This window comes from Arvicanthis niloticus, chromosome 3 (genome assembly GCF_011762505.2).
Source record: "Arvicanthis niloticus isolate mArvNil1 chromosome 3, mArvNil1.pat.X, whole genome shotgun sequence".
Lineage (NCBI taxonomy): Eukaryota > Metazoa > Chordata > Mammalia > Rodentia > Muridae > Arvicanthis > Arvicanthis niloticus.
Window position 1 is genome coordinate 75,582,143 of NC_047660.1, and position 15,734 is coordinate 75,597,876.

At 42.4% G+C, this 15,734-nt stretch overlaps 1 protein-coding gene across 3 annotated transcripts in view; it reads left to right on the forward strand.

Annotated features, from left to right (window-relative positions):
* Window positions 1-15,734, forward strand: part of Lrmda (leucine rich melanocyte differentiation associated) — a 1,001,791-nt gene that overhangs the window by 448,854 nt on the left and 537,203 nt on the right. Inside the window, exon 1 of one of the 3 annotated variants that reach the window (XM_076931236.1) lies at window positions 9,150-9,252. The exons of the other annotated variants lie outside the window; for them this stretch is intronic. Within the exon in view, the coding sequence (XP_076787351.1) occupies window positions 9,218-9,252 (35 nt within the window). The 5' untranslated portion in view covers window positions 9,150-9,217. Of the gene's footprint in view, window positions 1-9,149; window positions 9,253-15,734 lie in introns of those variants that run through there. 3 annotated transcript variants of the gene reach the window in all.

Genomic DNA, 15,734 nt, shown 5'->3' on the forward strand with positions numbered 1-15,734 from the left:
CGTGCATATGTACACATGTATCCCCACCAGCACATGCACACACACAAATTCACACAAGAACAAATGTACTGCTGTTGTGCAAATGAATAAACAGACGGAAGCTTCAGAATTACTGAGGAAGGTTGCACAGTTAGGAATGAGTGTTGGATGGAGGATTCTACCATGGGCATTCTGGCACCAGACTCCCTGTCTCTAACCAGTGTGCAGTGCGTGATCAGGTCTATGGAACACAAATGCTAAGTCGATTCCTGTATTCTTTTCATTATCGTTTTGTGTCTAAGACATTCAGAGAGGAATTCTGCTAGAACTGGGCTTCAGGGACAGTGGACAGTTTAGGTTGTCTGTGAAGAGTGAAGGCCACAGGGTGTCTTTTCTGAGTTCAGGCAGGTGCCAGTGGAAGGAAGAATAGACAAAGGTTAACAGGCAGAGCCATTTGACTAGCGTGCTATGGCACCATCACTACAATTCACACATTGTCTGGCATTCTTGCATAAATCCCATTGTCTTCTATCCTGTGTCATCATAAGCCCTTTGCAGAAGGTGGGGATCTTGACTTTAGGTCTCCTGGGGGGTTGGTGGGAGGGAGGCGCCACCTGACATGCTCCTCCTGATTTCTTGTATGTGGTGTAACATATTTATAACAGACATTGATCAGTGGGCTTCTCATCAGGATATTTAGGGTGTTCAATGACAACTTGAGGTTGGACCCCTATTCTTCAATTCTGCATGCACAGCATGCTTGTGGATGACAGCAGGATGCTACCATTATTCCAGTTTCCTGGGCCTGTGACTTTGCTTCCTGCTGGATAGGCTGTTTGCCTTCACAGTGGGGTGCTTTGTGGTTTTCTGCTGGGAGTTTCCAGCCTTTTCCAATTCTGTCTGATACCTAGAGGGACCCCTGCCATGTCCTCTTTATTTTGGCAGATCAAGGGGTGCTCTTGCTTCCCTTTTCCCCTAGTGCTCCATGCTGTTCCTTAGCTTCAGTAAGTCCAAAATCAAGATAGCCACACTCCTTGTCTGGAGTTCATCTTCAGGGGCACAGTTGGGGTTTCCATGTTAGAACAAAAGATGTTCAGAGTTGGGATGGATGGATCTTGGCATTCTTTTCCTCATCCCAGCCCCATGGACTCACTACAATTCCCAGGGCAGCGCTAACCAGCCTACTCTAGGCAGGTAGGAAGTTTGTTCTTACAAAGAATCAAATGTGTTTTCCATGTCCTCCATCTGTTGATTTTGGTTCAGATGCCAAGGACCCCTCAGATCCTAAGCATAAAATTTGTCTGGGGAAGCCTCTCAGAGTTCTTCTCTCCTTTCTCTCTTCTTTCTTCCCATTGTCCTCATGTTTATTTTGTACATTTTGTGGCACGCCTACTCCTGTTCTAGAGTCTAGTTTCCTCCACCTATCTGGGAACCTTGTACTCAACACTTGATTATTAAGGGAAGGGAAGAAGGCAAGCTTCCCACAATGCAAGGCAGGCTTACTTGTCTTTAGTTCTCAAATGAGAAAGTCAAGTTTAGAAAGGTTAATTTACTTGCCTATGGGTATAGTTTTTTGTTAGTTGCAGTCTTGTCTCTATGTCTAAAATGTCTCGAAGGAACAACTTAAGGGAGGAGGTTTATTTTGCTTCATGGCATCAGATAGTTATGGACTCTGTGGGGAAGCATGGTTGTGTTCATCATAGGAAAGGCATGGTGGTATTCATGGTGGAGAAAGCATGATGGCATTCATAATGAGGAAGGCATTTGTGTGATCATGGTAGTGAAAGTATGGGGTGGCGACTCCTCACATTATGACAGACCAAGCAGGAGACAGAGAACATGCCAGAACCAGGGACCAGGCTGTAACCATCAAGGGCTCACTTCTGACCTATTTCCACAAGCTAACCTCTACCTTCAAAAGGTTCCATAACTTTGACAAGTAGTGCTACCAGATAGAGAACAAGTACCCCATACGCTACCCTGTGGAAGATGTTTATGCCTCTAATCATAGTAGGTGGTGAGCAGTATAGTAGGTTTAACCCAAGTCTGCTGGTTCTAAGGCATCAGCCATTCATAAGGCTGGTAGAGGCTACTTGTTTTGTGTGCAAGATCTGAAACCCATTAGGCCTGGCTACACATCCTGTCCTCACCATATGCTAATGGGTAACCTTGGACAATTACTTACCCTCTCTGTACCTCAGTATCCTCATCTATGGAATGGTTTGAATAGATTTGCCTGCTTCATTGGCCCGATGTGAAAATGCCTGTTAAGCCCTGTGTTGGCCACTGAATAAATGTTAGGTTAATGGCTGACAAGAAGGTTCCCTGGGTAAAGATGCTTGCCCTCAAGCTTGAAGACCTCAGTTTGATCCCCAGGACCCCACTAATAAAAGGAAATAATTGACTAATATACTTATATATGTGTGCATGTATGAACCCACACATAAATATTTTTAAAAATTAAAATGTTACATTAATATCATTATCATCTTAATCATTAAAGAAACCAATAAAACAACAACAACAGCAACAACAATCTATTATAGAGAGTGCCAGAGGTTTTCATTGTTGGATACAGAGCCAGGAGTGTGGCCTATTAGCTCTCAGGGTTGAGAGTGTCAGTAGATTCATGTTTAGGAACTTGGTTGTAAATAACTCTTCTTGTTGATGTTTTGCAGTTGAGCTAGGTGGGGTCCAGGATGGGTTGTGATGGCTATTTTTATCCCCCGCCTCTCTCTCTCTCTCTCTCTCTCTCTCTCTCTCTCTCTCTCTCTCTCTCTCTCTGGTTTTGTTTTTTTACACTTTGTGAAGATTGCTGCAGTTATCTGGAAATCTATTGCTTGGGCAAAAGCAGGGTTGCGTGATACAATTTAAAAGGCCGGCAGCAGCATTTCATCCTTTTCACAAGAAAATAACCCCTTACTCCAGTGAAGCTCAAAATAAAAATGGCAGTACATTTTGCAACCACGCTTCTTCCTTTATTACCTCAGCAGTATCTGAATAAAATGTCTTATTAAGCAAGATATAAGGGCAATGAAAGGGAGAGTAAGTCAAATTAGTTGACATCTAAAGCTTGGTGCACCATAGACAGCGAGGGTACTTACTGTTTAGTAAAATGGATTTAATGCTTAATATAAATGCTGATATTTAGATGGCTATACTTTGGCAGCTAGCGGGGGAAGAGAGGTGGCTTTCCAGCCAGTATATCTAAGTTTTAGGTCCTGCCCTGACACAAACCACTTGTGTAGCACAGAGTGATTCATTCTACTGCATGGGTCCCACTTTTTCCATATGCTAAATGAAGAGTGTTTTCTAAAGCTCTGTCATTCCCTGGCAGAACTTCGGGGTAGCCTTGGGGAGGAGACCAACACTGGGCTCTGTATGCCCCTCTTTCTGGCAACAGGATCATCACTGACTGTATCAGTTCTATGTATTAGAGTGTCTGGCTGATATTTTCTTTGAAGATAGGATTATACTGCTCAGAATGGATTTTAGAATCATCAGCCTTGATTATTTCTGAAGGGCATCCAGGATTCTTACCTTTGAAAATTCTGTGATGGCAAGCAAGACTTGTTTTCAGAAGCAGGCTGAGTCATTTTAGCTCCACCATCGAGTGTGAGGGGACAGGTTCCTGGTGGTCATGTGGCAGGACAGTAGTGCATTAGGTATGACACAGAACATGGGAATACATAGCTAGGGAAGAAGAGCAGCATCAAAGCCTGTTGGAGCCATGGATCTGCATAGGTGTGAAGGTGCATGAGTGTACACATTCTTATGTGTGATATGTGCAAATGCCCAAACCCATTTTATACCTAAGCCAATGGAATCCTTGTTTTAGGTATGTTGTTTCACATGTGTGCCTAGAGGCTATACCTGTGAGATATAAGAGAGTTGTGTACCTAGTACACAGTATTTGTAATGATGTTTCTTCTCAGCTTGAAGAGATTCAGATCCCATAGACACATGGGGTTGGGGGTTGACTCTGCAGAGATATACTCTAAAGAATACCTATCCTGAATGTGCATGGACTGGGACCCAGGATGAATATAAGCACAAAATAGAGAAACATAGTAGGTCATCAGTATGCATTTCTCTACTGTTAACCATCCTCTGCAATGTGAATGAGTGACCTCATACTCTTGCTGGCCTATCTGAGCCTTCCATGCCATGGTGGACCATATTCTCAAACCATTAATCAAAATAAACTTTTTTTCTTGCTTCTTGTCAGGTTTTTTGGTCACACAGCAGTAAGCAAACTGATAAACACAGCCCTCTCCTTGGGTACCTGTTGTCTCCTTTATGTCACCATCATTGTGGATTTATAGCTGAAGTCTTAGAGAAGCTAAGTAATTTCCCTAAGATTGCAATCTGATCATTTGCCGAGCAGAAGGTTCATGTTAGGCTTTCACAGCAAGTGGCTAGCATACTGTTTTACTACCCAAGGCCCCCTTGTTCACACAATCTTCCAGCTTCAGGGAAAATGGAGAGTGTCATGTGATAGGGACCTAGATTTGTCTAGGCTCCAGCTTTATTACTTTTAGAACCCTGTTACAAAGACATAGGATGACCAGGGCTTATCATTACCAATATCCCACCCCAACCCCCAGCAGGGGGATGGAAGCTAAAAGCTGTTGTCAAGAGCTTGTTGAGACCTTCACAGAGGTTTCCTTTATGTTGTGACATAAATGGAAGTCTGCTTACACACAGACTGACTCAGAGTAGATATAGTACAGTTGCTCTCAGATACTACTGGGGGATTGACTATCGTGTCTACCATAGGACCTCAGCAAATCTTGTGTTTTATGCATGCCATGAAGATGTCATCACGTTGAAGACTGTCACTCTGCTTCCTCTGAATCTTATGCTGAGAGATTTTCTTTTTCACTTTTAATTTAAATGTGTTGGCATTTCCCCTGCACACAGGTCTGTGCAGTACATGCATGCAGTGCCCATGGAGGTCAGAGGGGGCATCAGATTCTTTGGGATTGGAGTCACAGTGTGTTGTAGGTCACCATGTGGGTACTTGAGATCAATTCTGGGTCCTCTGGAATATCAGGTCTGGACTGCTGAGTCATCCCTCTAGCTGCGGGTGATTGATTTTTATTCTGAAGAATATCATGAGAGTTTATTGAGAATAAACGAACATTATGCTTTGAATAGTCATACAGCCCAAATATATGATAGTTCTTCCAATCTCTTTGCCTAAGACCAGGATCTTGTACAAATCCTGCAGCCATTACTTGCTGTAGATGAATTGACATTCTACCAATAAAGTTAAGTATGGAGTAAGGGCAGGCTATTGTTGTGTGGCGTTTAAGGTTCATTAAATGCAACTTTGTGAAAGTACTGCTGTAGTATTTAGACTTGAGAGGAAACTAGAAACCTTGTACATTGCTGTTGAGTACTGAATAGCGTAGTTTTTTAGAGAAATCTGGAAGTATTGACTATATTATATGCAGTCTATGACCTAACGGACCTGCTTCTAGATGTGTGGCTCAGAAAACTTCTGCAGTGAAGCTGGTGTTCGATGTTAGTGATGGGGGATATTACTGGGTTCACTGGTTATGACTATTAGGTTGACGGTAATGTAAGCTATAATGTATTAATAATTGGTCAAGGCCCTTCCTAGGGCATCATCTTCGTAAGGTACTTTGTCAATGTTTCTCATGTTTCTTGAGATGGCCATGACCTCTATACACCTGATCTATGATTTTGGCATGGATTGTTCATCGAGTCAGTGTTACTTGATTCTATAAGGTTTGGGTTTTTTTTTTTGTTTTTTTTTTTTTTTTTTTTTTTTTTTTTTGTTTTTGTTTTTAGAAAGGAAAATGATTTTAGACAAGCAAAAGGCCTTCAAAATTACTAGAACATTCTTGTAAGAATAAACAATTTGATTCTGAAGCATTGGTATCAACAGGACAAGTTGTCAGGTTTGCCAACTAGGCATTTTCTAGGATCAGGCAGGGATCAGCGATACTGTTCCATTTATATCTATTCATGGATCAGATCACTTTCTGCTCTATGTAAAATACAAATAGAAGAACCCAATATTTCTCTCCAGGTTGCAGTCAGCTGCATGGCCCAGGAATGTGAGGCCTTCATTGACATTGTGGATTCTACTGTCCACAGTGTCCAATGTCAGACTCCATGGGCATTCTAATAAAGGAAAAAAACCATGATGGTCATTGCCAAATTTGACCTTGGCTAAACATAGAAATAAGTACTTGTGCGACTAAGCCGTCATCTGTAATTAAGTGGTGTTTTGTGTCAAACACTTTCCATTTGGGATTTTCATTGCTGTAGGGATGCCTACAATTTCACAGAGACCCATGCTTCTAGTATATCAGCTGAGTTTTATCCACAGTGATGAATATGATAGATTGGTTGATCATCCTATGAGACAGGGAGTTGCCTAAATGCTCCTGAGAATCATCTCAGTTGTAAGGCAAGAGTCTGACTGGGAGGAAAACACAGGAAATGAGAATCCAGTACATTTCTTTCCTCTCAAAGAGGTCCGTCTGCTAATGTGCCAGTGCCTTAGTCAGACTATAACAGAGACAAAGGCTTGTGTCTCACGGAAGATCGTGACATCAGCCTCTTGATCATTGTCAAGCTCCTGGATTCTGTTACCGGGAGACCCTGCATACCAAGCTATCTCTGCTAGCTAAGCTGTCATATTCTGTGTTTGTCTTTGGCTTGAAAATCAACACTTACCTATTAGAATCAATGCAAGAAGCTTGGGATATTATTTTCGGTAAAGTGCCCACCTGGTAAACAAGAGGACCTGAGGCCAATTCTCAGATTCCATATAGGAAAGGGCAAGCATCATGGTAAGTGCTTGTAATTCCAGTACTAGGGAGGAGGAGACAGGCAGAATCCTGGCCTCACTGCCCAGCCAACACAGACTACTTGGTGAGTCCAAGGCTGGTAACAAAATCCTATTTAAATAGAAGAATATAACTGATGGACAGCAGTTATATACATGCAGAGGACAAGGTTTTCCTTTGTCTTCTTTATGCATACAAACAGACAGATGGACAGACACACACACACACACACACACACACACACACACACCACATATTTGCCTTCCTTGCCATTCACCATGTTGTAGCCCATTGGGCTACAAAACAATTGAGAATTGAGTGATAGACACATGCAGACTGCTTACCTTGGCAACAACACAGTCCATGAAACTGACCATACTTATTACTGTGAGCACTGAGAAATTGTTAACTGTCTCTTTAAACAACTATTACCCCTTCTGCCAACAGCCGGTTTCTCAGAGTTCTTATTTGTAATCTTGATTATGTTAATGTATACATACATAATGCCCTTTGTTCACAGGATCAGTGTACTTGCTTATGAGCCTGGAAGACTACTGAACAGTGGTGTTCTCTGGGCACAGATCTCATTTCTGACTTTGATGGAATGCTTTGTGATCATGGGGCCTTGCTGATCCAGCCACATGGTGTAAATGACTTGTCTTGGACCCCACTTCCATTTGGCTATGATCAAAGGACTGAGACAGAGACAGTAGGAGAAGGACTCAACTATTTTCAGCAACCAGCTGGAGTAAATTATCTTGCCCACCAAACCAAACAAAACCTTAAAAAAATGTCATTTATTTTCAGTCATACTCGACACTTCTTCCTGGCCATTCCACATGCAACAGTTTGGTAAATTTTATGTATTAAGCAACTGACTGAAGGTGACATTCGGGAGTACAGCATGGATTATAATGTTGCAGAGTGCTAAGGATGAATAAATCTACCATGTGACTGGGATATGTAAAATGTGTTATGTAAACTACAATGTTGCTTGAGCAAAACTCTTGTCAAGAACCAGTTTGAATTCCACTCAACTCTCCAGACAGAGATTCTTTTTGAAAACAATTCAAGGTGCTCTCAGACACTCTAGTTTTGCCTTTCTGAAATAATCACAGGTACTTTCGGCACACGGCCTGCCAGATGCTATCATTTCTGACAGTGGGTCTGAATTTAAGGAAGTCGTGGACAGGAACCTTATCTGAGCTGTCACCATCCTGCAGCATCACTTTCAAGCAAATGGTCAGGCTGAAAGGATATTGGGATGTCCCAGGAGGATGCTGGAGGAGATTGGCTGGTGAGATTTGCCAGACTCTTCATCCCTCAACCTGTCACTCCAAGTTGAACCATGGAAATTGGCTCTGATACATTACTAATGGGGGGATAGCTTAAGGTTTCCCTGGAATACTTACACCCATGCTTGAATGGGGACTTTGAGAACAAGCACATATTCTAGGTAGACTTCTGGTAACAGTGTAGTCATGTCATAAAATAGAAATAAGATGTAGTCTTTGCTAAGAGCAGTCACCCTGACAGTAATGGCGGTTACAGATGGTCCAGAAAGCAAAGCATGCCCCTATAAGATGCTCTAAAGACATTAAATAGATGAACCAATAATTCTGCTCTGGTTATACATCTGTCAGAACGGATCATCTGGTTCTCTGGATCCATAGTTTTATACATTGTATGGAGTGTTGATGTGATGGGTGGAAGGATGTTCCATTAGAATGTCCATAGTAGAGAGGGCTATGATAAGGTCTTTCCCAGTGTCTTTATATGCTTTCTTTGGTATGATTTCAGGTTCCTGACATTAAATTCTGTGGATGGGCTGTATGTCCAGAAGCCTCAAGGCTGTGTTAGGAGACTGAGTTCCCTTTCCTACTTCACCATGCTTAAATGCCCTGAGAATAAGCATGCCAGGAGTCTTCTTAAGGTCCCAAGTAGCAGTTAGCTCTCAGAGAACCAGCCACTCTCAAACCTTACTAGCTCAGTAGCTGAGGCAGGCTGTTCAAAAAATAGTGGCCCTGGAATTCTGAGTTTACACAAAAGTGCATCCCAAGGAATATTGTACCACTGATGTGAGGAAAATGACCCAGAAGTGTGTGCCTTCATCCGTCATCATGATATATGGTATAAAACTGTGTTTTAAGTGTGCTCAGTGACTCCTTCAAGGCACCACCTACTTTAGAGATCTCCTTCATATCCTGGGCATAGAATGAGCCTCCTCCTTTGTCTTTGGCATGGGAGTCTTGGGGGGAAAGAAGGACCATCAGAAGTCAGGTGGGCTCTGTTGTCTTTAGATACAAAATGACAGTGTTTCTAAGAAAGGGGGAAGCTGGCCTTTCTTCTTCTGTTTCAGTGTTTTCCTTGCAACTGAATGCAGAGTGGTGACCAGTGAGGGGGACGGAGTGATGAACAAAGCCTTAGAGGAGTGGAGGCACAAAGGGTAAGTCTTCAACATGCAGAGGTTCAAATGCTGCTTGGCCAGTGTGTAGGTGCTCCATTCGGCCCAGAAATGGCATTGGAATCAGTCTTGTGTTTATCTGGAAATCGCTGGGGTTGGTGTACTGGCTTATTCTGATCTAAGCTGCCTCCTGGAAGAGGCAAGAGTTCTTAGGTACTGGGTGTGTCCTTTCCCTGTTAAAGCAGGTTTTCTGTTAGTGCTATATGACAGTTGATGTCAACCTTCTCATGAGGAAGCTTCCATCATGTCCATGGGGCTTTGTGCTCACGAAGTGCATCATAGGATTTCATTCTATGCCATTTTCCGTTTTGTCTGTTACTAGCCCTCATTACCCAGCTCCAATTTCTTAGTTTACCCTCTATTTCTCCTAGTCTATAGAACTTACTCCCAGCTGGGCCCACAGGCACAAAGCCTCTTGTTCTTTTCTTTAGCTCCCCCATGGCCTCATCACTACCCTTCCTCACTGCCACACCGCCCCTCAATTCTCTCAACTCACGGAGGGTCCCAAGGTAAAGAAAGGCAGGGGTAAAAAATTCTAAACTGCCCAAGATGGATAGCACAAACACCATGCATAAATAAATTACAGCAGAGCCTCCGCCCCCCACCCCAATGAACAATGATTGTGTGGTTGAAGACCTGGCTGAATAAGTGTGTCAGGTACTGATTGGAAGCGTGATAAATGCAATGACCTAACAAAGGATTGACTTCTCCTCCAGACAGGCCCCTTTTAATGGATGGAAAGGGAGGAAGCTTCATTTAGAAGGGAAAGGCTGTTTGCCGTGCAGATATGACAAAGGGGAAGTAGACAACCATTGATTTACGTTTGGGAATGACAGTTGAAAAATTCAGCAATAATCATGACAAATGAGAAGAGATGCAGTCAAAGGGAAAAAAAATGCCAATACACTCAGCCTGCAAAGAAATGCCAAGGTCACAGGGAAGGGTTTCCAAACTTCTGGTTTTGACAACCTTAATGGCAATAATAGAAGAGATGAGAGTGCAGGTTAAAAGCGGGTGCTTGGCATCCAGGGATGCAGGTGTGGGTAATTAGTGAGGAGTTGGAGCACAGAGGAGCAGGGAATCTTCCTCACACCACTGGAAAGATGTCCGTCCAAGCAACTGAGGGGCTTCCTGCTGCTGTCTGGCCCACTGTCCTCTGTGAGGGCTGGAAGAAAGCCAGCCACTTATTGAAATGTCAGTAGCAGCGACAAGAAGCAACAATGTTGTTGGGTGTGTACGCCATATTTGATGCTGTGCACCAGGGTAGAAGTTTTATTCTTTTCTCTAGACAGGGTATGCCTGCTCTTTTATGATTGTTTCTATTTCGCCTTTTGCATTTACTTATTTATTTTTATTTAAAAGATTGATTAGAAGTGAGAATGAAGTGGCTTCTAGGCCATCTGCCTTGTCAAGTTTAGAAAGGTGTTTCCCATTTTCATCTTCTTTTATAAATCTTTGTCTGTAAGATATCACACATACGTAGCACTGTGTGTCTCTATGTTCCAATGAAAAAAACACAATCAAGAAAGTTCTATATGGGAGTATGAAAAGTGTGTGTGTTCAGGAAGGGATGTGACAGAGAGGCCTGTGGTGCTGAATTATTGATTGCAAGTTATTCTCTGAGTTAACATGGAGCTTGATATATTCATCTTTAAAATGGGGATACTTCTGAGAAGTGACAGGGTAGGTCACTGGATTGTTTTTCTGATATATAATGCATGGGGTCAATATTATACTCCTTGTCTAAGAATATATTTGTGGAGCTGGAGGGATTGCTCAGTGGTTAGGCACACTGGCTGCTCTACCAGAGGATCCAGATTTGGTTTCACAACATCTGAAACTCTAGTTCCAGAGGATGTGTTGTAGCTCTCTTCTTACCTCTGTGGCACCAGGCACACATTTGGTGCATATACGTACATGTAAGCAAAACATTCTTATGCATAAATTACAAAAAACAAGTCTTTAAGAATATATATATATACATATATGTATATATACAGGGTATGCCTGCTTTTTTATGATTGTTTCTATTTCACCTTTTGCATTTACTTATTTATTTTTATTTAAAAGATTGATTAGAAGTGAGAATGAAGTGGCTTCTAGGCCATCTGCCTTGTCAAGTTTAGAAAGGTGTTTCCCATTTTCATCTTCTTTTATAAATCTTTGTCTGTAAGATATCACACATACGTAGCATTGTGTGTCTCTATGTTCCAATGAAAAAAACACAAATATATATACATATATATATTTTCTAGTATTTCTAAGCATATTTCATATTTATCTTGTCTTAACCCATCAGTCTTCTATAGCAAGATATCATAGGATGGGTAGCTTATGAACAACAGAAATCTATTTCTCACAGATTTGGGGTCTGAGAGGTCCAGAATTGACAGACGGTCTCCTTTGGTCCACAGATGGCAATTCCTTCCTATGTCTTTACATAATGGAAGGTGAAAAAACTCTCTTGGGCCCGATCTTATAAGGGACTCATGCCATTCATGAGAGCTGTACCCTTAAAGATCGGGTCACATCCTGAAGGCCCCTCTTCCTCACACCATCACCCAGGGTTGGTGTGCTCTTGGTATAGCATGAATGGGGCAGGCACAATATTCAGAATGTAGCATTCACTCAGGAATATACCTCAGGATGTTATACAGCAATTACCACTGTATACTAATCTTTATTTTGGTTTATCTCTCATCCTTATATTGCTGGGGCTTCGCCCTGCATTACAAATGAGCATTTTACTTAGATCAAATGAAATGTTATGAAGCCATCATTCAGTTTAATGGGTAAAAACTATACTACTTAAGCCAAGGAGAAGCATAACACACTGGATAAAATGGATCCGGTTAACCAGTTCTAGGAATGACAAGCTCCTCTCTGTGGGAATTCTTCAGCTTGAAACAACATTTGAACTATGATTTCATTTCTTCCCTTCGTGTTGAATTTATTGAAGAGATAAATTTTTTTTTTTTTAAAAAAAGCTGTATTTTATTTATGGGAAATCAAACACTAGGAAAAGCTTTGGTGCATGTATCTTAATTTGTGAATATTCTACTCTAAATGAAAAATGCTTTTATTTTAAGCCCAGCAACTCCCTTTAGATACACCTTGGAGGGCAGTTAACTTGTTAGAAAGAATGATTTCCTTTTGAAGCTGCACTCTACCCTGAGGTCTCTCGCTAGCAGTGGCTGTGTGGACATGGTCCTGAAAGGTTAACCCCGAGGCTCCAAAATCACCCCTCACATGTGTGCCTGTTTTCCCATGAGTCGTCTGGGGGCATTGTGAAAGTTAAGACTGAAACAAGTGGTGGGTTACAAACAAGGCTGTCTGGAACTCAGGCTTCTGAGCTGTCAAGTTGCCCAGAGCCCTCCACCTTTCATTACAGAGGCATCTCTTACACAGTAGAAATGAAGAAGAGGAAAGGGCTGGCTTATAAATGAGATGGATCTGGTATTTGAGATCATCTTGGGCCTGCAGTAGCTCCTTACTAGCTCTGCTTCCTCCTGGGGCTGAGCATGGGTATATAGGGAAAGTAGCCTCTTTAGATTAAACATTTTCTAATCAGCTTTATCAGTCATATCTGAATTTATCTTATTTGTGGAAAATGCCAATATATTAGCAGGCATGTATGATACACAAGGTGACCCTACCAACTTAATGACATAATACATTATCCTTAATGAAGTCAATATCTTGTCTTTTAGCTGTCTGTCTATTGGGGCGATTAATTGCAGTGTCATTAAAGTTAGCTCTCTTTTCATTTGAGCTTGACAAGTCCCATAAAACTAATGTTCTTAGTTATCCGCTGCTGGAATAGGTTGGAGGATGGAGGAAATTGTAGGACGAGTGAGGGGGTACTGCTACAGCTAACTCCGAGGACTTTTCCAGTGACTGTGTGTATGCATGCCTCCTTCCCTGGTGTGCTCTTGAGTTGAAATTCCAGGCAAAGGTAGCCAGCTCTGATTTAGCCAAGGGTTCAAGGTAGAAAAGGTGATGCCATGGGAAAAGGATACCTTATTTGCTAGTTCTTTTTAAAATAAACATTTAGTAGTAGAAATTTGGTTACTAGAGAATGGTTTATTCAGTGAACAGATTTGCCACATTCCCTCCAAAATCAAGGTATGTGAGAGCAGCTAGCCTGCAACAGGGTAAGATGAGAGATAGCTGGAACCATATATATTCATTTAGCTTTGAATCTCAATCTCAATATCTCTCTCTCTCTCTCTCTCTCTCTCTCTCTCTCTCTCTCTCTCTAGTTTAACAGGCTCTCTGATAGGGTAGTAACATAGATGGTAGGGAGAGGCTTTGCGAATGGTCCTAAGAAATACCAGCTCATTGTGGACAATGCAGAAGCGATTGAGCCTGGGCCACTGCTAATTGTGTGTGGAGCCCAAGCTTCACTCCCTGCCTTCCCCCTACCTCTGAAACTACAAGACAGGATGGCTGTAATTTACAGTGTGTTATCTTTGTCTATAGCGGCAAGATGATATGAAGTAAATCAAGGTACGAGTAATGAAAGACTGAGAATTTATTCCTCGGAGCACACTTTAAAGTGTAGTATCTGTTATAGTGGCACTGCCTGAAGACCCTGAAATGAGACTTGGCTGAAGGGCAATAAAGCAGCATAGAGGCTCATGTTAATGTTGTTTGTCTGAGGTTAGTAATTGGGTTCCGCTGATGAGTTGTGTGAAGACAAAGTGAGAATCCCAGCTAGTATTGTAAATCTCACATTGTTGGAACAAGAAGCAATCCTAACAAATATTGATCCTCTTCGTGCCCAGAGGCGAGGAGGGAAGCTGCGGACTACAGAGCCTGGGCTTGTTTCAATAGCACCAATTACCTCAGTGAAACCGGTGCTGTGCATGAAATCCCAGGGTGGCCTCAAACGCTGAATTAGCCATGATTAGGCTTTTTAGATGGATCTCCCTAAAATCACACTGGCTTAGCATTCTGTCTCAATTATCCCTGCTGTCCTAAGAATATATTTTGGGTGAAGAAATGCCTTTCAGTTGTCAGAGGCCCTGGGAGACCTGTGGACCCAGCTATGAGTATATGGCTAGCCACTGCTTTAAACACACAAGGGTCTAGTGGAATGGAACCATCAGATTTCACAGAACTGCATTAAGTTTTGGGGAATCCTGCCCCTATTACAGTGGATTTTGTTGCTGTTTGGAGGGATCTGTATTGGCAGTGTTTGTATTTTTTTTTTCACAGTTCTTGTGGGGGTGACCTCAAAGACAGGAGACCTATCTCCATCTTTTCAATTTTTGAGGTTGCTCCGTATTTGTCATTTCTCGTGGAAAGTTCTTCTAAAGGTCTGCCTCATGGTGCTTGAATATGGGACGTCTTCCGAGAGTTCTCACTGGGATGCTTGAGAAGAAATGAACTGTGGGTAAAATCAGGGGAAGGGAGTTGGCATATTTTATTTCTTTTCTTCCTGGGAAGGAAGCATTTCTCAACATCTCTTGGTACCTCCTATCACCCCCTTCTAGGCTTTAGCTGCAACCTTACAGTAATTCCACTTAGAAGCAATTCTCTTGGCTTTGGGTCAGGTGTAGACTAGTTGGATATTTGACATTTGGGCTCATATGCTACATAGCCATGGGAGAAGGGCCTCCAGAGGGGACTGCAGGATGTTTTGTCACTATATGATACCTTAATGTGTTTGTGTCGTCACATGAGGTACCAGAGAGGAAAGATTAAAAAACTCAGCATTCCAAATCATGTGGCAGAGAGTAAGGGATTGGATGAAGAGCACCACATGGCTCCAGAAACAAACACTGGGAACTGGGAGTCAGTGCTTTTTCAGGTTCTATAGCATGGTAGTTAATTGGAGAATTAATTCTACAGGTGTTTATTGAGTACACAAGGTGGTGCCAAGCAATGGATTTGCAGTCGAATTAAATGGGGTTTACATGCTGGTGGTAGGAGGCAGTGGCGGCGATGGGATGTAAGCAATTCAGGCGATTGCTAAAATAAGAAGTGAAGGAATCAGAGGTTTACAGTAGGCAGGAGGCTTCTTGAGTAAAGCAGTTTGGAAACGCCTTCATAATCCACACCTGGTATATGGACTGTTCCAACTATTCCTCTTTTCCACTTCCAACCTGTTTCATTTCTGGTGCCATGCTGTGGTGAAGACATCTGATCCACCTTGTGCCCTCTCTGCCCTACAGTTCTAGTTCCTGTCCAGTTTCCAAGGTCCAGTTTCGAAACCATGTCCTCTGTGAAGTCGCCATGGTCCTCCACAGATCTAAAGTGAGTGTGCGCACTCAGAGTTCCTGTGTGCTGTTGTATCTGTGTGCCTCGTTAGTGCTTTTCACTCTGCATCCCATGTGGCAGTAACTGTCTGTCCTCTCATCTCTACTCCCAGCCTGCTGGATCTCAAGCGCATGTAACTGTACCACGTACCTGTAACTGTATCCCTGTAGTGCTTAGCAGCTTCATGCCTGTAGTGGATA